Source organism: Catharus ustulatus, chromosome 4, assembly GCF_009819885.2.
Source record: "Catharus ustulatus isolate bCatUst1 chromosome 4, bCatUst1.pri.v2, whole genome shotgun sequence".
Classification (NCBI taxonomy): domain Eukaryota; kingdom Metazoa; phylum Chordata; class Aves; order Passeriformes; family Turdidae; genus Catharus; species Catharus ustulatus.
This window is the reverse complement of record NC_046224.1, coordinates 37,409,685-37,434,212: the sequence shown is the minus strand read 5'-3', so window position 1 is coordinate 37,434,212 and position 24,528 is coordinate 37,409,685. Positions and strand designations below refer to the sequence as shown.

At 36.3% G+C, this 24,528-nt stretch overlaps 1 protein-coding gene across 3 annotated transcripts in view; it reads left to right on the top strand.

The window, feature by feature from the left end:
* GRM8 (glutamate metabotropic receptor 8) overlaps positions 1 to 24,528 on the top strand; it is a 315,998-nt gene that overhangs the window by 170,299 nt on the left and 121,171 nt on the right. For all 3 annotated transcript variants that reach the window (XM_033057743.1, XM_033057746.1, XM_033057744.1), the window contains one exon: positions 24,023 to 24,223. In XM_033057743.1, the coding sequence (XP_032913634.1) occupies positions 24,023 to 24,223 (201 nt within the window). The remainder of the gene's footprint in view (positions 1 to 24,022; positions 24,224 to 24,528) is intronic.

Sequence of the window (24,528 nt, the reverse complement as noted above, 5' to 3'; positions counted from 1 at the left end):
TCCCTGAGTGCTCCAGACTAATCTGATCTGCACAGCCAGCTATCATCAGTATGCTCTCAAGTACTGCATGCTGGGTGCCAATGTGTAATCTGTGCAAAAAATACCATTTTGTTTTATGTTTTATATAGACTGGAGAGTAGAAAAAGGCAAAGGATTCTCAGAGATCTGCCAATTTCACTGAAATGGTCTTAACAACTCGATGCCTTCTGGACTTTATTTCATTGCACTTACCCTTTTTTTTTTCAGAATTTTTTGTAACTGTCACACTTTGGGGGGCACAGAGCTTCCCATAACACTGAAAGTTGCAGAAAGAGCCCATTTCTCCCCTCCCCCTACCCTCTTAAAGTTTCAGCGTTTGCATTTTGCTTTCCTAAATATAAAGTACTTTGGTGATAGTGCTACTGTTATCTATCAATAACAGTATCTGTGCAGTGCTACTTGTTTGACCTTCAGATACTGCAACTTTCAGGATTTAACTGAAAGTGTATTTTTATTTTTATTTTTTTTCCTGCAAACTACCATAATTTCCTGGACCTTGGATTTTTTTTTTTCATATTTATCTTTGTTTCTTTTTACTTTGATGATAGAACTTATGTTATTGCATTCTAATACAAAAGTGACACAATGAATGTCTTATAGAGCTTCTGTCACTGAAATGACAGATAAGGACTAATGTTTAGAGGAGAAGGATAGATTCATGAAGTGATCAAGATTACTTTTCTTTTTTCCTATTTATTAGAAAAATACACCCGGTGATTCAACTTTTCTGTTGTGACTCAGTCTTTTCAACATTTATTTCCATCCATATGTTGCAGAAACTACTATTTCCATTCTTCATGAAGGTCGACCAGACACATTTAAAATCATACTTGATAGCTCTGTATTTTGTGGCTGAATTTCTTGGAGCTGCCTTTGAGACTTGAATATCCAATTCCCAGTAGAATGTCTGGTCATGAGACTTCTCAAAAACTGCCTGAAGTTTTACAGATGCTAGTCTATATGAGTGAGAAGATTAAAAAGTCACTGAATTTTCAGAGCAAGTTTATGGTTCTTGAGTGGAAAGACATCCCTGTGGGGTTGATTTCCCATTTTTCCTTTAATCCATACCTTTGGACAGATTAGTGAGGTGATTGATGGAGAAGGGCTATATGTCATTTTGGTTTATGAAGTATCTTCATTGATGTGTAATTTCTCTGATCAAAGAAAAGAGACAAAATATTACAGAGGGTGAGGTTTGTTAACTTGAGGCTGCTCAGAAGGTGCCTGGAGTTACACTAATGTGTTACCAAAGTATTTTCATTATACAACATTTTGTGCCCAAAATAACTTCAGCTTTTGAATCAGCACCATGTCAGGTTACAGCTTTGTATCACAACAATAATGACAATATAATTGAAATAGAGTTCTCCCTTAAGGAATGGTGCTCACTTAAAAATCCAGTCTTGCATTAGATCAAGAGAAGATAAATAGTAAAAGTGCAAAGAGCTTCCACTTCAGATACTAGTCTCAGGTGCAGTTGTGATCTGGCAGAGATGTGAAAAACTGCCAAGTTCTGTCAATTCATTCAAATGGCATGTTAGCTGAACCCCATAGAGCCTCACCAAGTCATGCATATGCTGAAGATCACTTTAAAATAAAAGACTTGGCATCCAGATGGGTCTGTGATTTACAAAATGTGACTGCTGTGTGTTTATTAAGAATTTGAAACTCTATACATAGCTTTAATAAATTAGTAATTGATGATAATCAATCATTTGGTAAAAACAGGGTCCTCTATCTGGTCTTAGAGTGAGTCAGGACAAGAGGTACCACATTATTTTTGGCTGTCTATTTATCAAAGACAGAATACTAGTGAGAAAAAGTACTTTGTTTAGCATTTAAGTGGGATGAAAATTGAATTATTTTATGTTGAAAGGGACTAATTCTCGACCTACTCTGCAGCTCACCCCCATGAACAGTGTAAGGCTGACACATTTGGTACCAACATGTCTACTCTCAATAATTCCTTTACTATTAGCTCTCCTACACACTCATCAGAGATGGTTCTAGGATCATCACAATTTTCAATTGCCACACTTAATCTATTTCCTTCTTCCATAATCATAGAAAAATTAGAAATTCTTTTGAGATGAATAATAAACAATACTAGTCAGTATGTTTGATATGGTTAATAGCTTAGTTAATTGTTTTGATCAGCTCTGGGTCTTCGCAAAGAAAGTGAATATTATCTCTTCACTTAACCTTGGCAACATATTCACATATTGGTGTTCAGTGTAATTTAGTTAAACGTGGCTGAGCTTCTTTCTCCCTCTATCAAAGCAAAGTAGATGGCACTAGAATTTTTGCAAGAGCTTTTGTCTGCCTCGGGTACCATCACTGCTGTGCTGTAGAAAGCAGCCATAAACTCATCTCAGTTAGCTGCTCATGGGTTCATCCTGCAGAAACCTTAGGATGCCACTGAGACAACAGTGTTTTACTTGGAATGAAGACTTGGGGAAGGTGAAGTGTTCACTGGTTATTTCTCATTCTCTGGGTACCTAAACATTGAGAAAGCAACAGCAACTTCTTAGTTGTGCCAGACCAAGGCTTTTGGGAGACCAGAGAAGCTGTAGGGGTATATGGGAGTACCTCAGCTACTGGGAATCTAAGCCTTGTTTTTAATTATCTTCTTTTTACCATAGTTTGTGTCAGTCTGAATAAGCCATGGAGGATGGAAATAGGGACAAAAGGAATGAAAAAATCAGCACTTCAATACACTAAAAAGCTATGTGTTTAGCATTCACCTTGTTTCTATGTGTAGTTCATCTACAATGACTTTTAAGGGGCCTGGAATCTTTACACAGAATCCTGTTTAAAAAAGGCAGGTTAATGAGAATGCGCTGCTAAAAGTCCTTATTCCTCTGGGGGAGTACACAGGAAACAGGATGCAAATCTGTGTGTGTGTGTGTGTGTGTGTGTGTGTGCGCGTGTGTGTATATCTATACATATACTTACTACAGCATTCAGAGTACCATGGCTGAATTTTCTAGACCACTGAATCTGAAAGAAACTTGTTAGTGAGGAAGGTGGGCTGTTTTGAGGATATGTCAGATACTGTAGAGGGTTTATGATGCTGCAACCATAATTCAGAATAGTCTCCTTTTCTCTGGTCTCTACTGATTTTCCATGTTATCGTAAGTCTGTCTAAGTCTGTGGAAGTAATGAAATGAGGCTGGTGTAATTGCTTTCCTTATGTGCCTTGGCTGTGAACTTGAGATGAATCCAAACCAGTAATAAATGTAATAGACTTGTGGAGTAAAGACAGGTGAATTGAAATCCCTCCCACCTGAAGAGCACCCTGTGTGTCTCCTGACTGGATAGAGTGGATACACTCAGGCCTGTTTCATTGACATCTATAATGCATTCTTGGCTCATTCTGGTATCGCAAAGGCAGACACTAGTTTATTTATGTTGTAACTTTGATTCATCATCAAGTCAGAAGGAAATACAGAGAAATTTATATGGCTGTGTACAATTTGTGGTTTTTTTCAGTTTTTAACTCTTAATTCTTAATCTTTTTTTTCTTCCCTGTATCCGCCATGATCTCTGAAATATGTGCCTCATTAAAAACAACAAAAACAGCTAATATTGTGGTATAGATGAGAAAGAACCATGATGCTTTCTTTTTTGACAATCATATTTTCCAAATCTCAAGTGAAAGTGAAGCTTTCATGCTTCACATGACACTCCATCATTAAATAAGGAAGTTCTAATGAAAATAATTGAGTAATGGCTGCTCTTTCTGTGTCACTTATGTATGGTCCATTAATTCTGGCAAGTCTGTGTAAGAGTCACTATTATCAACTTCACAAAGATAATCAAGCATTAATCAGTAGTTCATTATTTTAAAACCCATTTTATAACCAGTAGGCTGACTTATATGATTGAATAGGGTGCTTCTTGGTTTTAATGAGTGAAAAATTTTACATTAGAGCTGAGTGAAATGGGAGACCTGTCAATATATTTTAATAATGTTACTATTAGCACTTAATAATTAGAAATTACTCTAAGAGAAAAAAAAATCATCTTTACCTGTTTCATTTTGGAATGGAGAAGTAGTATCCCTCCAAAATCTTCTAAAAATATTTGTGGGAATTAAAGCTGAAGACATTTCAGGAATAATTTCAGTAAAATCTGAACTACCTGCAATTTGAACATGTTATTCACAATATGTCCTGTAAATGGCTGGACTTGCTTGTCAGAAGTGTGCCATACAAAGGCTAGCTAACATACAGATAGTAAATCACCTAAACTCAGAAATTGCAATACTGATGCAGTATAGTGAAGTGTACTTGATAGAATTTAAGTCACTGTAGGTGTCATGCACTACTTAGAAATGACTGAGTCTTGCATTTCTTCCTAATAAAGACCAAGTTTTATTCATTCTGAAGCTAAACAACTTTGGGATCAAATTTTCAGGCAGCCTTATGAGATTTTTGGGCCTCTTATGGCTATTCATAACCAAATGCTTCACTGGGCAACTTGAAAAACTTAAATTTTAAGGAGATGTGATACTAGTTTTACTGTATTTCCCTGAAACTGTATAAAAGATGTGCTGAGAGACCTTGGAAGCAAAATTTCTGAAATTTGCAAAGCCATGTCCATTAGGGCTTAATGTAAAGCGCTGTCCATATTTGAAGTAGTTTATAATTTCCTTCTTTTGAGGTATAAGGTTGGATGTGTTGATGAAATTTATCTGGCAGTTTGATAAAGTTGTAGGCTTCTGATGAAGGACAGTATTCAGCAGACTGCTTAGGGATCTAAAAGCTTTTGCCTCACATGGTCACCAGTTATCAGTGATTTTCGCCCTCATACCCCAAAAGAGGCTCTTACATTAAAAAAAAATAAGGACTCTGAAATGAAGCTAAATGCAAGCTCTCTCTGTCCTGCTCAGAAAATATATTAGTAATATATTATATTTGTCTTACAGAACTTACTGTTTAATTAAATAGAGTTATTTTTTAAATAGAGTTAGTTATTATGGGTTCACTAACAAGAATATAATCAGAAAATATCCATTAAAAGGAATCCCACGCAATCCTTTGGAATTGAAAGAACAAAAAGATTTCCTGTTTTCTGTGAAGTTACCAAGCAATACTTCCATAGTTAAATGAATCAATGTCTCTCTCAATAGTGTATTATTTACACCATGAACCAAAATGTAAATTAGTTGAATCCATTTCCATTGTCCAAAGTAGCTGAAAAGTGAAAAACAAAAGCTTAAATGAAAACATATAGTCAAAACTGGGAAATTATATATTTATTTTTTAAAAATTTGTATCGTGCTTAAAATATTTACTTCATTTGCATTTGATGCAGCTTGGAAAATCACTATTCTACAAGAAGGATAGTTATAATAATGCATTGCAAAGTAATTACAAATACAGGTGACTTACAGTGGGTGAAGATTCACCCCTTGTATTGTATGTAATTGTATTGTATCTACATAGAAACAAACATTTGTAACATATAATGGTATTGGAAAACCATAAAGCACATTTTTTAAAAGTACCAGTCCTTTTCATTAGAATAGGTATTTTTGATACACATCTAGAATAGGTATGAATGTATATTTCAGTGAAGAAAAGACCTTTCTGAAACTGATACTTTACTAATAGTGTTCCATTTTTATCAGAACAAACAGCAGATTAGATTAATGTAGTTTTTCCTCTTTCTAGAATATGTTACATCACTTAATTCAAGTGTTTGTATGCTTAAGCTTATTCTGTCCCTAAGAGGGAAATTAATCTTCCAGGCAATGAGGAGTGACCTGGGTAACCCCAGAGAGCAGGGAAGTTGACACTAACCAGTTGAGACTAGTAGTAATCTCATACTGTGCAGAAGGTCTAAGTGAACAGTCTGCAAGGTTAATGTGTTCATACTTCAAGACGGTGTCCTAGGGAAAAAAAGTAGGCAATTAACTGACCCAGAGCCAAAGGCTATTTTGTGTTCCTACTGTTGTTATGATGATAGAGACAGACTAAACAGACTTTCTGTTTTGAGAGTCTGTGCTCTGATGAATTATAAAGACTCAAATCAGAGCAGTGCTTCCCTGTGAACTTAATGCAGTTAAACAGCAGTAGAGCAGAGGGGTGTCCTGAAACTCTTACCTGCTGAACTTCTGTTGTCTCTTGCTAGCAAGCATGGTAACTTTTCCTAATGCGCTGCTTTTCAAGAATCAGTGAGACAATGCACAACAAATTTACCATTTATATTATTATCAGTATTAATAATTATATCTACAGTCATGTTGTGGTTGAATGCTGGGATTAATATGTTATGTTAAATTAGATCAAAATTCTTGGTAAAAGAATAAACGGTTAAGCTCTTTAAAGAAAGACCAGAGTTGTCCTTTAGGAAGAGTCTAGAACAAAGAGAAATAAAATAGTAAGGCACTTTGATTGTACTAATAAAGATACTAAAATTAAAAAAAAAATAAAATCCACTCCCTCACTTAAATACTGAGTTGTTTCAGAAACAGCTATCAGCAGTGGAGGCTTAAAAAAGAAGGTGAATCTTGTGAATAATTTTTTTCAGTGTGTGTGTGTGTGTGTGTGATGTTGTCAAAAGAGATTCTGAGTGGTGTTGGAATTAAAAGCTATCAATATTCTTGTGACATCAGGACCATCAGGTCGATTTACTGATAGACATAATTATTTTTGAGTTAGCAATTGAGAACAGAGGCTTGAAAAAAAATTAGCCTTATCTCAATCCCATGAAGCTGGAAGTGATGCAAATGAATCCACTAAAACAGTTACATCCTAATAGCATGGAGGGGTCTGATGGGACTATTAAGAAGAATCATAGATCTTTTTGCCACAGTTCTCATCTGTACATCAAGTCTGAGTTTGAAAGAAGGGCTCCTCAGCCGTAGCTCTCTTTTGATGGCATATTCATATATACCTTTGTTTTCATTGGCTAGAAGACTATTACAGAGTGCTTTCTGCAGACTGGTTGTTCAGAAACCAATTTTGAAGATTAAAACCTGTAAAAGGATTAGCTAGGTATGTTCTCTGAATACACTCAGGGAGAGTTTTACCCAAACCCAAGTCCTTGTATAATACTAATTTTGTGCATTGCCTTATACTTTGTTACTCTTTCACTGAACCTGAGCAATTTTACAAGTTCACTTGAAATTATTTCAGATATGGTGGAAATTTATTTAAAATAAATAGATTGTCCCTATTTAGCTGCCTTCCTTATGTAGCCTTCCCAAATGATTTTATAAATTTCTGTCTGCAAACTTTCTAAAGGTAGCAAGGGCAAGATAGCACCAAACATGAGCTAGGCAAAGTCAAGTGTTGTTTGAAGATTTGTCTACACCTCCTCAACCCAGCAGCCTGGCAAGCCAAGGTGAAAGTTCTAGGAAGCAGTGGCTTCAGCTGAAAACGAATGAAGTCATTTGTGGTTGTGGCAAATGCTACTTTAATCCTTTTCATCTGTTGGGGACAGTGTTAGGAGCAAGGTTAGTTGCAGAGCTCTACAAGATTTCTGTCCTTTTCTTTCTGACTTTCTGTGGTAAAAGGAGCTCATCCTCAGGCAGCAAAAATTGGTTTTTGCTGCTTGGTTGTCTTGAACTAGCTTTTCACACTGGCATGTCACATACCACAGCTATTCAAACATTTTTCTTCAAAAGCAGCAAGCATTCCATCACTGATGGCTGGTCTCCTGCACTGATTAAATGCAAGCACCTTGTACAGTACAATGTCAGGCCTGTTTAATCATTTTGTAATGGCAGTTACAGTTTGTGCACAGCCTGACACTCACATACATTTTCCATGTCATGCTGGCACACATGTATTTTGCCTATGAGCTGACTCTTCCTTACTCATGGTTCATGACATCATTCTTATCACAACTAGTTATACTTTCATTCTTATCTCAACAATTATTTCCAGAAACCTCGAATAATGTAAAATAAATACAGGTCAGATTCTGCTGCTACATGTGCAAAACTGCTTTTTTTATTTGTGAGACATTTATTGTTATTTATTTTTATATCTGTTTTATGAAATAATTTCCACCAAAACCGCATAGTACAGATATTGTTCATAGACTCAGAAGCTTAAAAAATGCTTAATAGAATCTACTCATTCCAACCAAGAAAATGTGAAAAAATAATCAACATATATGATTCACTCAATTTGTGTGCATATATGTAATGTACATTTAATTTTCATCTTTTTGAGAAGGGATCAGTCTATCATAGATGATAGTGCCATTTTTATCTTTATATCTTTGTATTTCTAAGAATGATTTTTTTTTTTACAATGGTGGAAAAATGTGTAAGAAAGCTGACTACATCCTGTTTTACCAATGACCAAAATAACTAATTTTAATGCTCTCTATATAGAGTACATTTTGTTTCTATTATTACATTGAATACTGATGATAACTAATAAATATATCAATAATAAAAAATAAATCACTAGGTTTATTAACTTGAAAGAAGCAAATAATCATTCAACTATCACTGTTTTCCGCAAATATTATTGGCCAAGTCTTCCACGGATAGATGTGGGATAGCATCACTGGGATTGCAGTAAGATTTTATTTGTTTTCCTTCAGTGTCCTAGCAAATAATATGTATAAATCAATGGAGAAAATAGAATTTGAAAATGTTCTTTTAATCGGAAGGACCTACTTGTAAAGTTCCTGTCCGTCTTTGTTTGACAAGGTTTTATCAAAGTCAAGGCATTAAGAGGTTGAAATCATAGTAGAAGACAACTGGATGCCTTTTTCCTCTTAGGAAGCTATGATGTATGTTTATTTTTGAATTTTGTAAAAAACCACCCAACTTTCATTTTTTGTTTTCTATTGATTTATTTCTCACGCACAGTATGGAATCACTTTGTCCTCATGCCTGGCCTTCTTAAAAACAAACAAACAAACAAACAAATAAATAACAAATAAACAAACAGACAAATAAATAAATAAGTGCTTTTATTTGTCATTCTCCAAGGTGCTTTTTGTAGTAAAATGGCTTCACCACAGCATTACCTCCGGCTTGTGTCACTGATGAAGAGAGCTGCAGCCTAAGAAATACAGATTTCCAGTTCCATAAGGGCAGTGAAGATAAAAAGCCTGACGAGACAACAAATTTTAGCATAGAGCAAAGCACTATTTTCTATCTGTTTCTTTTTGTGTTGCCTTGTTTGTGGGGCCATAATTACATGCTGATTACTGCCAGAAAAAAAGATTTTCTCCATCCTGGATGGTAATTACTGTATTACTGTGTTGCACTCCCATCCCTTTCATTTGCTCTTTCTGACCATCATCAGCTCTAATTTAGAGTTTTAACATGGCTTTTGGGAAACATTAATTTCAAAATATTGTTTGCATTCCTTAAAATGATGGTCATCTTGTGAATTATGTATCAGCTAGTATATATTACTAGCTAATTAACTTAGTGTAACTGTGCATGTACCCATGAGACTAGAGAATGTTAAAATGCAATGCTGACTACAGCTTCCTTGAGCTACGTGATCTTGGTTGTGTTTCAATTTCTATCCCTTCAGGTGACTTCTCTTTGATTAAATTAAGAGAACATCAGAATTGTTCTCCTACAAGGAAGCAATAAATATACCCTAACAAAAAAATAGTGCAATTTGTCTTTAAAAAAAATTCTTTTCTTTACCTCTCTGGCATTCTCACATTATGAGACAAAATTGGAGGGACCATAAATCACCCTTACTCAATTGACTTCCGTTGAGCTGATTTAGGCCAGCAGAAGAGGTCAGTGCCAAGAGCTATGAATGCATTCAGCCATGAAATAAGTCACTTGCAGATCATGAGAATGGCCGAAAAAAGATCTTACCAAAGTAAATTCTGGCTTTTTTCTTTCTGTTCTTTGAAACTTTGCTGTCCATTGAGGTGACAGTGAGTGAGCTCTCCATTGATGAAAATATTTGAAACATATTAAAAAGAGACCAGAGTTCTCACCACTCCTTTCCATTTGTAAACTTTTTTCCTCTGTCACAGAATTCCAGGCTCATGGGACTGAACATAAAAGTCAGTCATACAATTCTTGCACTAAGTGATATGGTAGTCACAATAAAAGACATCCAAACTAGCAAAACTAACTGTATTGTACCCCTATCCATGTAACACATCCTTAAAGATGCAGATATCTTTCCTAGTGAGGCCAAATATAACAATATTTTATAAATGTTAATCCACCTGGTTTTGTCTTTGCTTTGAACGGTTTTTAATCACCTGAGGACTAAGAGAATAATCAACAAAAGTCCCCAGTACTCCATCTGTTGTGGATTTCCACATGCTTGTCTGCAAGAGCATGTGCACCTGTAAAAATGCATATGCACACAGGCACTTGAGACTGTTCAGTAGCATTGACTAAGAAATTTCTGTTGCAGTGGTACCCTAGTAGTGGATCATAGGATATTTTAGGTTGGAAAGAATTTCAGGGGGTCTCTAGTCCAATGCCATAGTTCCAAACAGGATGCTAATTTCCATCTGGGCTTAAGCTGCAATACAGGGTCAGCATGAGGTTTGATCTTGGTGAGTTAGGACTTTATCCAGTCAGATTTTGAAAACTTCTGGGGATTGGGAAAAACTGAATATCTTCTATGGGAAGTCCGTTCTGTGGTATGAGCAACCTGACCAGAAAGAATCTTCTACCAGTCTAAAGCTCTTGTTTCAAGTGATGCCCATAATGTCCTGCATCTTACACCATTGTGGAGCGTATTGGTTCATCTCCCTGTTTGGATCTGCTCTTTGAGGGACTTGACCCACCATTTTTTCTCTAGGCTGGCCAAACCCTTATTCTTTGTCCATTCCTCACAGGGTGATTCATCCCTGTGAACATCTTGATGGTTGTCTGCTGAACTTGCTCCAGTTTATTGATGTATTTCTTACATAGAAGGGCTCAAAACATATTTATGCATCCAGTGTACTAGTGAAACACTTAAATGATTTGGGGAATTTTCCCATCAGTCTGGACACTAAAGCTTATGATATAAGAATAAGGAGAAATTAAATAACCTTGGTAAAATGAGTTTAAATTGCACTTGGTAAATTGGAACATGAACTATACAAGATTTTAGCATTCTGCAGAAGAGTTTGCATTTCTTCAATAGTAAATCCATAACTGTAAAATATGTTGTAATAAAGTAAATGGAAACATTTAGTTTTATTCAAGATCAAGGCTTTTGACCAGCCTTAGGTTCCTAAAATAAACTTATGACAATGTAGTGGTTTTCATGTGTGGTCTATTTTTTAGTTATAGTAGCAGAATACCTAAAAATTCCTGTCCTTCTCATTTGATTTCTGAGTCCATGAGAACAGCCAAGCAGGTCCTCACTGTCTCAGAATTACAGTGTCATGTGCACTTGATTGAAGTTGGGGTACATACTGCCAGCAGGATTAGAATACTGCTAAAAGATTGTGCACTGAATTGCAAGACTGGAGCCTTACTCTGCTGATAGCTGTTCATACTAGAGGACTTGCTGATTTAGGTATGCAAACTATGGCAATGTGTGTACTTCCTATCAAGAGAAAGACTGTGCTCTAACAGCACTTTGCATGTTGTTATTATTATTATTGTTGTAACTATTATTATTAGTGTACTAGCATCTAAAAAGGAGAGATTTGATTGATGAGAAAGTGCTAAATCATTAGCATTTTTTAAGAATATGAGTATCAATCAGGTGCTAAACCGAATGTGAATTTGGTGGACTCAGATTTATTTGTTGGATTCATCCCCTGTGTGGAATTAAACTTGTTTGTACCATGAATTCTTGATGGCCTTTGGCAGAGGGTAAGGTCCCTCAGATTCTCAAGATGGCTTTGGTTTTAGTTTTGTGAAATGCATATTTGAGATATTTTGGTAGAGTATTGAGTTTTGAAGGTGTATTTGTGGCTAAACACATTTTGGAGTACTTTTAAAATTAGACACCTAAAGTACACTGTTGGGACTTTTCCTGGATGTTATTTGTTGCTTAGTCACAGGCATCTTGTTCAGCACCATCTAATTTAGCATGTCTCAGCCAAGGTAATGCTCAGATTTGCTGCAAAAGCCCTGACAGCATATCTATTTCCCTCAACTCCAAACACCATCTCCAGACAAGCCTCTTTTTCTCTCTGTTCAGCTCTTTGTAGATAACTGTCCTGATTCACACAGGGGGAGCAAGTAGAGCAAATTGATTCTTTCTATCCAAAAGGAACAGGACTGCCCATAAGGGAACTTCATGTTGCTTGCTGTCACTGTTTTGCCCTGGTGAGGATGGGATGTGTGCAGCTGTGAGAGTGCTGCCAACGGAGCGTGCGCAGCCAACCTGCTCAAGGAGCAAGCCACTGTAATGTCCCTAATTTAGCAATTTTAGCAATGAAGCCAATCAGTTCTAATTAGTTTGTGATTAAAGAACTAGCTATCTTGTAGGCTGTGTGAAGAGTACTGGGTAAACTGTCTTCCAGTTTTAGACTGAAATCCCCTTCCAGAAGGCAATTGTCCATGTCCTGTTCATGCCATCAAGCAGTCCATTAACTAGCTGCTTAGTTCTAATTGATGGTGCTTTTATTTTTATCAGGTCCTGAAAAAACACCTTTAATTACACTAGTGAGGAAATTACAGATTTTCACCTGTGGAAAATCATGTGTTTCAGCAGTTGTCTACACATCTTGTAGAAGAAAATTATGTTTCACCATCTCCAGTAAATCGCATAGGTTACTTTGACATTAATACATGACAAAAATTGTGGCCTGTAGCAATCTAAAGTTCTTGAACCCGTGTTTTCCATCATACAGAAAAATATGAAACAAAAAAAAAGTATTTAATTTTCTATAATCATGTAGCATCTTTCCTACTGGCTACACAAAGTGAAACCTACTATTTCTCTTCCTCCTCATGCCCTACTTCTTGTAGTGTAATGTCATTAAATGGGCCAGACAAGGAAGAGACAGGGGATGGGGCAAATGTAAAAGTTAATGCAACATTTTCTCCAGCTCTTAATATTGAAAAATGTTGCTATTGGGTCTTTTATGTGCTTAAATTCATAGTTGTTCCTTTGCTGTGAAAAGTATGCTTTCATTGCCTTCCTTTTTCAGTTGCAGTTGAAAAAATTCTCCCACTGCTTCTTCCTGAACAGAACCCACTCTTTTTTCACATAAAAATTCTGTCATGAATAGTTCTATCTTGTCTAGCTCTAAAATTTTCCTCTTGGATGTTTGATACTGTGAAGCCCAGCAGCAACTTAGAGCGAAATTATTTTAAGATTCATGATTCCATTTATTTTCATTCTACATTGGTTTTTATTACATTGGTATTGAATTTTTTTACATACTTGTCTCCTTAGCAGTAACATGGAGCCCTGTGAATTAATTCAAATGTGACATATAGTTATTGTCAGTCCTTGCAACAATTGTAAGAAAATAGAACAACTTAATTTTTTCTTATTCTCATAGCAGCTGACTAAACAGTAGAAAGTATGTGAGATACTGTTTTAAATTAGCATACATATTTATATCTTTATTAGTCTATCTATTACTACTTTGCATAACTATTTGCTAGTGCACGATACTATTTCTCTACTAGTTAAATATGTAGTTTAAGCTAGTTACACAAGAAAGTCTCTTCAGGGAAGCACTTCAACTTGTTTTCCTAAATGCTTATTTTTGGAGAGGATTTTTTGGAACAAAAAATCTTTAGGTTAGACAATTAGCTGTTAGATCACTAAAGCTGCATGAGATGCATCCTGCCTCAGCAACCAGCTCCAAATACACAGAGCTGATGAAAGCTCTCTTCCAAGAGAGGCCAAAGTTATTCAGTACTTCATGTGAATCATGACTTCAAAACACTTAGTCTGAGTGGGAATTCACAGTACAGTCCAAATCTATATTTAAATTCTCTGCATCAAAAAGCTATCAAATATTCATTGCAGAAATGGCCTTGTTAGGATTTTGCTGCCCCTTAGCTTGCAGACTTCAAGCCAAGCCAGAACAGACATCCAACCCACATTACCTTCATGACAATTCAGCCCAGCACTCTGGTACCAGAAAAAAGTCTTACATAAAGCTCCTTCCAATTGAAGGAGCTCCAACTGAAGAGGCCTTGAATTTCTACAGTATCTATAGGTGATGAATTGGGCACAAAAAAAACTGTCTCAATCTGCAGCTTTGATAAATAGCTGACTACAAACAGTTTACAACCTTCATTGTTCTGCCCTTTTGGAGCTTCTTATCAAACTTATCAAAAGAAAATTGCTTAAAAGTCTGTTCAGTAGTAATTAATATGATTAGATGTTGCAATATTTTTGGTGAAGACTTGGTGCTGCTTTACTTTTTAGTCTCCAGACAGACTCATAACAAATAGTGGCCACAAATGCTTCAGGAATTGATATTTGGATACCTCTTTTTCTGTATATACTTCCAAAAAGTGCTTTCTAATTGCAAGAAAGTCTTTTCTAAAGCATGATATCAATCAAGTTCGTAACTAAAAATAATACTCCTGAGGACAAAAGTCCCTTCAGTTGCTTGTCTGAACCTTAAGTTTGAAAACTCTCATGGTCAATAAGCAGAAGAAAGGATTTTTATACATACTGCTGTATGTGCTGAAGGTCCTCTGAGTTTAACTGCTAGCAGAAGATGAATAAATTCATTTGCTTGTACTGAATCTTTACTCTTGGTGATAGCCTTTGCTGTAGGCTTTGGAGTTAATACACTGAAGTCTGCATAGAACTGCTTGCAGCCTGTGGGGTTTTAAAATGGTACCAGTTATTTTAACCAATATTCCTGGACTAGTTACACTAGCAATTTCTTCCATAGATAGAAGTTCCCATGGGTAATTTTTGTTAGAAAATGTAGATCCTGTCTACATACCTATCTCGAGATATAATTTGTTTAAAACTTGAGAAATTCAGTAACATATTTGGTTGCCTATTCATGCTAACACTGACATTGGCAGTGTTCTGAGAGAGAAATAAAGTACCTAAAGTTTGAACAACATGTAAAATGTTTTCGCTATGGTAGTCCTGTGGTAGCAAACACTAAGCAAGTTTTGTCCTTTATCTTCATGTTTTTTGTTCAGAAATAACTAAAGCTAAAACTTTTGAAGTGGTTTCATTATGAAAAAATGCCTCTGTTTAGATTAAAACATTTTCCTGATCTGATGAAAAATGAGTAATGCAACATTTCATACTCACAAATCAAGCTGAAAAATTCTGACATTGAAATTCCCTATTTTTACTTAGAATTTAAGGAATCTTATGATAAAACTCGTCATTTTAGGTTTGAAACAATTTCATGTGTTACTATATGCTTATATATGTACAATAAAATGTTAAATGTGACAACTGTATATATTGACCTTGTGCATTCAATTTTTACTTTTACAAGTAAAGAAAAATAAATACAATTAGAGGATTTTGAAAAGTATGATACTATAATAAGATAGAAACAACTGCCTAACATTAATATTTACTAAAACTAGAAGTGTAGAGGAATGAAAGAGACAGTGGATCACAAATATTTCTAAATTACATATGGTATGAAATTTGCATAAGAGTTGAGCAAAACTGGTAAATCTCTGATTTCAGTGTCTTTTGTAAAATAAAAATGGAAGAAGCAAGAGGGAAATGAACAGTATTTAAATGACCATGTAAATATTTAGGGAACCTTCAGAATACATGTAAATATTACACAGAAATCTTTGGAAAAGTTGGCTGTGGTTTACTCTAATCTAATAAAAACTACTGTGATGTCAGCTTTATTAATTACTCTGCATCCTTGCTTAGTAATGAAATAGTCTCTCTCCCTTTTATTTAAAGTTCCAAAGTGTCTTTCTCTTTTTCTGCAGGCATTTTCTGCTCTCAGGTTGTCAGACACAGTGTAGTCATAAAGTGAACCAGTGTAGATGAACAGATCTCTACTTTTGTAATTTTGAAGATGCAATCTGTTTATAACAAGGAAATACAACTTTTGAAAATTCTATACAACAGTATCAAGTTCTCTTCATACTTAATATCATGTTCCGAATTGGGCAGTTACAGAAATACTGACAAGGCATATGCCTGACAGAAATATTGTTTATTTCACTGTATTCTTTTGTACACATTTTGTTTTAAATGCATGGTGTGATTCTTAGTGTGGTTGGCTAAGGAGACAACATCTTCTATGGTGTCTCCTTTATACTTCAGTGCAGGCATTAGTGTTTAGCTTAACGTATTCATCATAGCAAATCTTGGCTCAGCAGGATAACTTACACAACACTGTCGCTGTTAGATGTAGCAGACTTGTTTTTTAAATGTATGAGAATTCTGAGTGCCTTTGTTCCCCAAGTCCAAACACTGTTTCAAGGAGCAATAATTAAACAATATTAAGGCACTAATTAGGTCAAACTGTTCTGAGGGACTCTCTCAAAGTACACAAATGCGGAAATAGAGAATCTTTTAGCAATGCAACCTTGGATTCCTTTCCAAAGAGAAAACACTAGTAAATGTCATATATAGTAACAGGAGCAAAACACTCCAATATAACTGTGATAATGGTTTCATTCCACTTTGGTGTATACTACTGTGCATTTGTTAAAAGTGTTTTGCTGAAACAAGTGTCCGATTTACTGTGAAAGTCAGGAAAAATATTATAGTTCCAATTAAAAATGTTTGTAGACAGGCTAAGAATTCTTCAAATGCTTTGGTTACAGCATGAAGCAAAAAGAAAAGTCAGTTTTTTATATATGGTGATGTTAAAGTGAAAATTATTGGAGCATATTCACCTAATGTGAAATTTTCTTTTTGTTATTTTGTATTTTAAAAATGTTTAAAATATGTGAAGTTTCAGTCCAGTTCTGGCTAGGAGATTTAAAAAAATATCTATATACAGTAATTTCAAGATTACAAGCCGCACCTGATTATAAGCCGCACCTCCAGGTGTCGGCAACATTTAGGTCTTCGTCCATACACAAGCCACACTGATTTATAAGCCGCACTGTCGTTCGCAGCGAGGACACGAGTGCAACAAAGTTGCCAATTAGGAACAGAATCGTGGGATCGCGGGGTTTACTGGCTCGGCTTGGGGCCGCGTGGCTCAGGCTGCTCGGGGCTGCCGACTGGGCCAGGTAGCCGAGCTCGGCGCTGCCGCTCGGCGGGGCCGCTTGGGGCTGGCCGCCGCTGCCACCGGGCTCGCTCACCCCGGCCTGGCACTGCGCCACGGTGGCAGGTGGGGATGGAGCCCACTGACTCCCGCGGCGCCGGTGGGAGGTGGGCACGGGGTTCCCCCGACCTCCCCCCGGGCCGCAGGGATGGCAGCACGGAGCCCCCCGCCTCTCCCCTGGGCTGCGCTGCCTGAAGGAGGGAGCCCCCACCTCCCCCCTGCCCCGCGCTGCTGGCACGGAGCCCGTCTGCACCCGCTGTGCAGCAGAGTGCGGGATTGTAACAATCACGCAATCTTGGGTTTTACTGGTAGATGCTTGGCTTGGTACCTTGGCTTCCACTTCCGGTTTTGGAAATTTCAGAAATTTTTTCATATATTAGCCGCTCTTGAGTGTAAGCCGCATTTCCGGGGTGGGAGCAAAATTTTAGTCGAAATGGTGAGGTTTATAATCGTGAAATTACTGTAATTCTAGGGATTGAAAAACTTTTTTTCTCAGACAATTTCTTATTGGTCTTGTTGTCTTTTAGGTCTTTTTTAAAAAAAATTTTCTTGTGTTAGGGTTCTTGTGAGTCAGTGTAAAGGGGCATAACCCCTAAAAAATTACATCAAGGAACAATTCACTAAATCACAAATCCACATCCATCAGTTCCCAGAGAAAGCAGACAGTTAAACTGCTTCATTTCACTGTCTCTGCTTCTACATTCTCAATTTTCGTTTTGGAATGGCTGAGAAAATTGATATAATCCTTGGCTTCCTCCCTGAATTGCTTCCTAAACTGACACCACACTATTACAGAGAAGCCGCAGGTTTTGTGATGCGCTCTGCAAACTAACTCATGCATCACTGTTACCATACAGCTATTAGAAAACTCAACTCCCCCACCATAAACGTATATCATGCTCTTATGTTTCAGTAGCAGAAGATGATGATCTAAATTATTTGTTCAGGGAGATCAAACTCTATAATGTGTGGGGAAAACAGCTGAATAATCGGGAAGATTTCAATAGGAGCAACATACGCTCCTGGTGCTTCCTGCTGAGTCTGCTGAAGTGGCTTAGTTACAGATTCTGGCTTTCTGAGGAATAAACTTCCTGCAAAGGTGGGGAGTTCTAACCAATTCTGAAAAATTGAGGATCATCATGCCTGAGCTGAAGAGTGGAAGACCACTCACAAATTACTGTATTTTAGTTGTGATCAGGATTGGCCCACAGAAACAATCAATTGGACACAATATTTATTGTTGACTTTGCTTCCAAGTGCAGCATAAGTAAAACTGTTTTGAGAGCCAAGAAATGGGGATAAATAATTTAGTGTAAGTAAAAAATGTGAAATGCAACTATGAAATAAAAATATATTACTAGATGTCCAAAATCCAACCTTGTCAAAACAGAAGTTTGGAAAAGTACCCCAACTGTTGCTGAGATGGTCAAACTGTCTTTGAGCAGTAATACTGCACAGGTGTATATAACAAAGGCAGGTAGAGGCAAAAGGAAAAAAAGCTGTTCATGAGAAAGCATTCTAAGACCATTGTAATTTTTTCTCCTCTCTTCCACATTACTTGTGCTCCCACCATTACCTTAGGAAGATTTCCAGGAGGCAAAAAGGAAAGGAGGGGGGAATACAGGCTCCAGATAAAGATTTCTCCTTGCAGGTGACAAATCCACAGTTAGGAGATTCTTGGCCCTCCTTGTCACTGCTAAGCAAACTGTTCTCACTGGCTGAAGGACAAGACATGTCAGTCTAATGTTTTGTTTTGTTCTGTGTTTTTCTTTAACATTTCACTTTTCCTGACAAATATTAATTTTGACCAAGGTTACGAAATGTAAGGGTAAGATACATAAATCAAACAGTTGCCAACACAAAAATAAGTGGTTCAAAATAGTGTAAAGGTTAATCTATAGTTGGCAGTTGAGTTTGTAAAGTAGACATAGAATATGCCCGTTTTTATTATTAGCCCATTAATGTTATTCCATTGCTGGATGTATTAATAATCACACAGAATAATCTCAAGTATAACTAACATTTTTGGGTTAGCAAAACAAAAGATCTAGCTATAATAGATGATGATGAGAAAGTAGTTTCCATTCTAAGTGAAAGACTATGGCACATTGCAGCAAATGAAAGTTTTAAAAAAGAACATTTCCATAATTTCTACCTGAGAGTTTTCAGTGACAAAAGTTGAAAGTTTTCTGTGTTTTTAACCTTGATTTTTAATGAGATTTAGAGAATTAGTACCCCAAAGTAATGGAAGAAGGCTTACAATGAGGCATTATTTGAAGTGAGAATGACAAGTGATCTGTGCACTTTTGTTCCAATCAGTTCTAGACATCAAGAAAACAATAACAAAGTAGATTGATGAGGAAAAAATGGCCATTGACTAGAGGTTAGGAGACAATACCTTGAAGCATCCTTCTATTTCCTACGTGGAGCTCTGGCTTTGTGTTCAGGCTGTCTTGTTTGCAGTATTTTTTAACCTTGGAACATGATTTGATGATTATTTTGTAAATATTATGATACTATTCCTACGCACACTGCATCCCCATAGAAGCGCTCTCTACTCTTCTAAACTATGGAGCCCTTCTCTTGTGTCCCAAAGTTCTCTAGCACCCAAAACCTTTCTCAAGCCCTACACCCTCACATTTCTCAATTTGAAGCCCTAAACAGCTATTGTCTACAAGATCCTTGACTTCAGCCTGTTGTTCTCAAGTAACAAATTAAGATTTTAACTAAATATATGGGATGGAATCTGAAAGATATCAAAATAATTATGAGAGATAATGCAGGCTGCATTTTTACATAAATTGCTTTCAATAATACTAAATGGAAACAGATTTGTGAGACAGAAGGAATGGGATTGCTCTGAAATGTTAGGAGAACTAGTGATTTGCAACAAGACAGGTATATCTATTTAGAATTTTTTGTATTCTTAAGAGAAAATTTGCTAGAACTTTCATCTGAAGTTTTCCTATTGTCATAGACTTATATGTGTACAGAAGTTATTTTTACATGTGCTTTAAGATTATCATTAAAAATAAGGTTTCTAAAATTTCGATGATTTATGCAACATTTATCACCCAGCAGATTATTGCATTGCTGGGGAGATCAGCAACTTAAGTTTTGATTGTTTAAGATAGTTGTTTCTCTCTCACAGGTGATATCATCACCCATGTATGAATTTATTACCTCAGTTATCTTACATTAATCTTCATTTGCTTCCTGCATGATCTTAAGTTTTTAATGAAGATACATTTTAATTTATTATTGTAAAGGCCTAATTTATCTTGATTATATTCTCTGAAGTCTCTCGATTCCCAACTCAAACCCATGGAATTGACAATACCACCTGCTTCATCTTCTTCCCCCTCAGACAAGTAGCCCCAGTCACATCCCCATCGACTTAATCCATTTCTCACCTTCCTACTGCTATGCTTCTTGTCTTTTCCTGTCATAACTGAGTTACACCGTCCTGAGTGGGATACACATTTTTTCCTACAGCATAAGAAATGCAGGATGAATAGGGGAAATGATGTGAAGGAAGTGATGCACATGGAGGCAATACTTCTAGCAACAGCCCAGCTTCTCACTCTTGGTCAGGAGTTGTAGCAATTCACGTTTACAAACTTTATGGGACCATTCCTGTGGCTTGCTTTAGTGTTCCCAAAAGAAGTTTCCAATGGATTGATCCAGGGACAGCTGACATTTCCTGGGCCAATGTCCTTGCTCTCCTAGATCTTCTCAAGCCCAAGATGATGGCATTAGTACTTATGTTTACACACTTTCTTCATTGGTCTTGACATCCTGCTCATGTCAGGTTTGCCCTTTTCAACAGCTGGATTGTGAGACCTGCTGGAAAATACCATGGGACATTTCCATGGATTTCTGTTGTTTTGGTGATCAGGAAGAGTTGATCAGGAATTGGTGAGCCCAGTTTCTAGTCTCAGTTCTTGACACACTGTCAGACCATGTCTGACCACTGCAAATTTGAGAACTGGGGATACCTTTTCACTCTATTTATAATGACACAGCTTAAGCAATTTTTCCAGAGGAAAACCTGTAGGATAAGAAATTGAAGTGATCATTAAGGAAGCATTAAAACATTTATTTTATGAGGCACAAATTGTTATGTTCCTTCTAGTCACCAATGTGTGTAGAAACGTGCCTTGTAGAGCTGAGAGTCAAGCTATAAATGAAACAATTATTACTTGGCATACCAGTCTGAAGAAAAATTATAGTGTCTTCTGTAGGAGCTGACCTTGTTTATGGCTTAGACAATATGCATCGTTTTGTTGATATATATTAACATGTATCAAGAGCAGAGCAGTGTAATTTAAGTTGATGAGTTCTTGTCATCCTTATAAAATGTTAGTTTAGATGTTTGAGAATTCCAGAGAGAGAAAATAAAAAGAGAGAGAAAGAGCATATAATCCCATTTGCTGTGGTTTTTACTTATGCAAAGCACAGACTCCTCTTGCCTATTGCCTTCTGGGTTTGTCTGATTTAAATATGATAATTCTGTGATGGTCCTTACCCCTTTGTATGTATAGAAAAACATTCAGTCCAAATAAATGAGTTTTTTCCTCTGCAATTTATGTGATAAATTAGTTTATAGGAACATGTCTGTGAAGATTAAAGGTAAATTCTTATGCCATGGAAGAAATTTGTGTGAAAATGTTTTATATGCATTTAAACTACAGTATAACATAGGAAGGAATAAAACTCTTTTTTTCCCAATTTTAAAATCTATATCACTTAGTACAATATGCTTTCTTAAGTCTTTGCAACAGTTAGTGTTTTATGACTTAGAATTTATTACAGAAAATATTTCTGGTCTGTTTTTCACCAACTCCCTCACCCCTCAGAATACACATATATGCATTTATGTGATGGGAATTACATTTGATCCACATAAAAGTGGATCTCCTTTTAACTCCTGTCCTGACCATCCTGTTTAGAGAATGTGGAAGCTCTGGGAGTGTGTCCAGGTTACTGACTGTTCTGTGTCTGAAGCCGTTCTGTAAACTCTGTCCTTCACTTGTCCTACAGTCCTTAACAAGGCAGGAACAATTAAAAGGGAGAGCATGAGCTCTACCCATCATTTGCTGTTGGAAGGTAGTTACCAAATGAAATCAGTCAGTAAATTTGTAAACTAATTAAGCTTCATGTTTTCCATCCTTCATGTCTTCTTTTATGTCTGGGCAATACACTGCAACTAATTGTGTAATTTTCAGCATGTTCAAGGAAAGATTTTTTCCTGTTTATTTATTTGCAGTACAGTTGCATTATTCACTAATTATTTGTCATTCATTAGAGAGCACGTCTTAAAAAGTGTCTGTAAAGCTACTTGTACAAATCACAAAAATGATCTCTGCCTTCCTCTTCAAATGGTTTTCAGCTTTTCAAGAAGTAGTGATTTTATTTTTTTTTAACTAATCCCTGAGGAGAAATAACAGCAACGCCATGATTTTTCAATGCTATCTATCGCTTCCAGTGCTCAGGGGTGTTTAAAGCACAAAGCACTACTGCTTGTCAGATTACAGATTTGTTCATATGTTATTACTGGAGTGCAATATGGAGGCACTGAAGTGCAGCAGACAAACAGAAGAAAGGCTTCTGAGTATGCTCCCTGGCTTTTTCCCCTAGTTATATGGGCTTGCATACTTTGTCAAAAGAATGATCTTGTGTCCAGTATATTTTCAGGCACAAACAGTGTATTTTTATAAATTTGGATTCAGCAAAATCTTGAACTTGTAAAATCCTGTTTAGATATGAAAAAGAAACAATAAAAAGAAGATGGGGAGTTTTTTTTTTTTTTTAATTATGCAAATTTTTTGTCTCATTTCTAAATAGCATTAAATAATAAGATTGGATTATTTTCAAATTGAATGAGTTGATAACCTGGTAGGTTGCCTGGGGATCTATTCTTCTCTTCACTGAGGTGAGAGGAATTTGACAGTAGATTTCAGCAGGGCAAATTTCACATCCAGATTTGCCAATCACTCACTTTTTCCCTGGAAAATGAAGATTTGAGCCTTTGAAATCAGCATCTGAATTTTTATGTAGGAATTGGGATCTCATGTTGATTCTTTATTTAAAATATAATTTTTTCTGAGCTTTATTTTTAAAAATTCCACTAAGTAATATCACCTATTAATGTAAACTTCCCTGCTACATGGACATAGATGATGAATTTGGGCAATTCCTGCAGAATAAAAATTATATGATGTATTGATTTTGCTCTGTGTTCTCTCTGAAGGATAAATATCCCTGTAGGAAACAGCAAAGAGTACATGGTTCTCAACATGAAGCATAACTCACTAAGTAAATATAGAAAAATGTCTTAGAATGGGCATTTTTCACTATGGAGACAGATGGTCACATCACTTGGCAAGCATTCAACTTTTTTTCCCTGAGATGTTTAAATAATGTTTATCAAACAATAGACAGGGATAAAAATCAAGATAGCCCTAAATTTATCTAAAACAGAACAGCAGGCTGCTCTAGAGCTGTCCTACAAATAACAATAAACAACTCCTGAATGAAAATCAATAAGGTGGAAAGAGAATTTTTCTACTGGACTGTAGAAATACATATATCTCCATACCTTTTCTTGTAATGAAATGTTCTGTCCTCTTTCCTGGCCTGGAAATCAACATACTGTGTACATACCTGGCAGAGTGTACAATGATTAGAGGCAGAACCAGATGGCCATATTTTTCCTGGTCTTGTTTATTTAGGCGATGGGTAGACAAATCCCAGCTTTACCTGCCAATCCAGCTGTAATTATTTACATTCCAGTGTGAATTTTTGCATGCAAGTTCTCATGCAGGTACACACTTGTGCCCACACAAATAGAACTAAACTCTTTCTCTTTTTTCTGCAGGCTTAGAAAGAATTGCGAGGGACTCAGCCTACGAGCAAGAAGGAAAAGTTCAGTTTGTCATTGATGCAGTATATTCCATGGCCTATGCCCTGCACAACATGCATAAAGATCTCTGTCCTGGATACATTGGTCTGTGCCCAAGGATGAGCACAACTGATGGTAAAGAACTACTTAGCTATATCCGAGCAGTAAATTTTAATGGTAAGTTACATGTACTCTTTTTTTTTTCCCCTCTCTTCCTCAAATGTTCCATAAGTGACAAGTGAGGTTTTATTCTTTATATAGGGTACTTCAAGGCACAGTGGAAAACAGGATTAGAAGCAGTTCTCATTTAATCAGAATGATGAGTTTTTTCACCTGCTCTGAAACCTCCAGTGTATTTTTCATCTTAATATTTTTCATCCTAACATTAAGCTGCTCCCAAAAGAGGCAGATGTTAAAAATATGAATCTGTCAATCAAAATATTCCAGAGAAAAACTGCTATTATGGCAACAAATTGAGGACC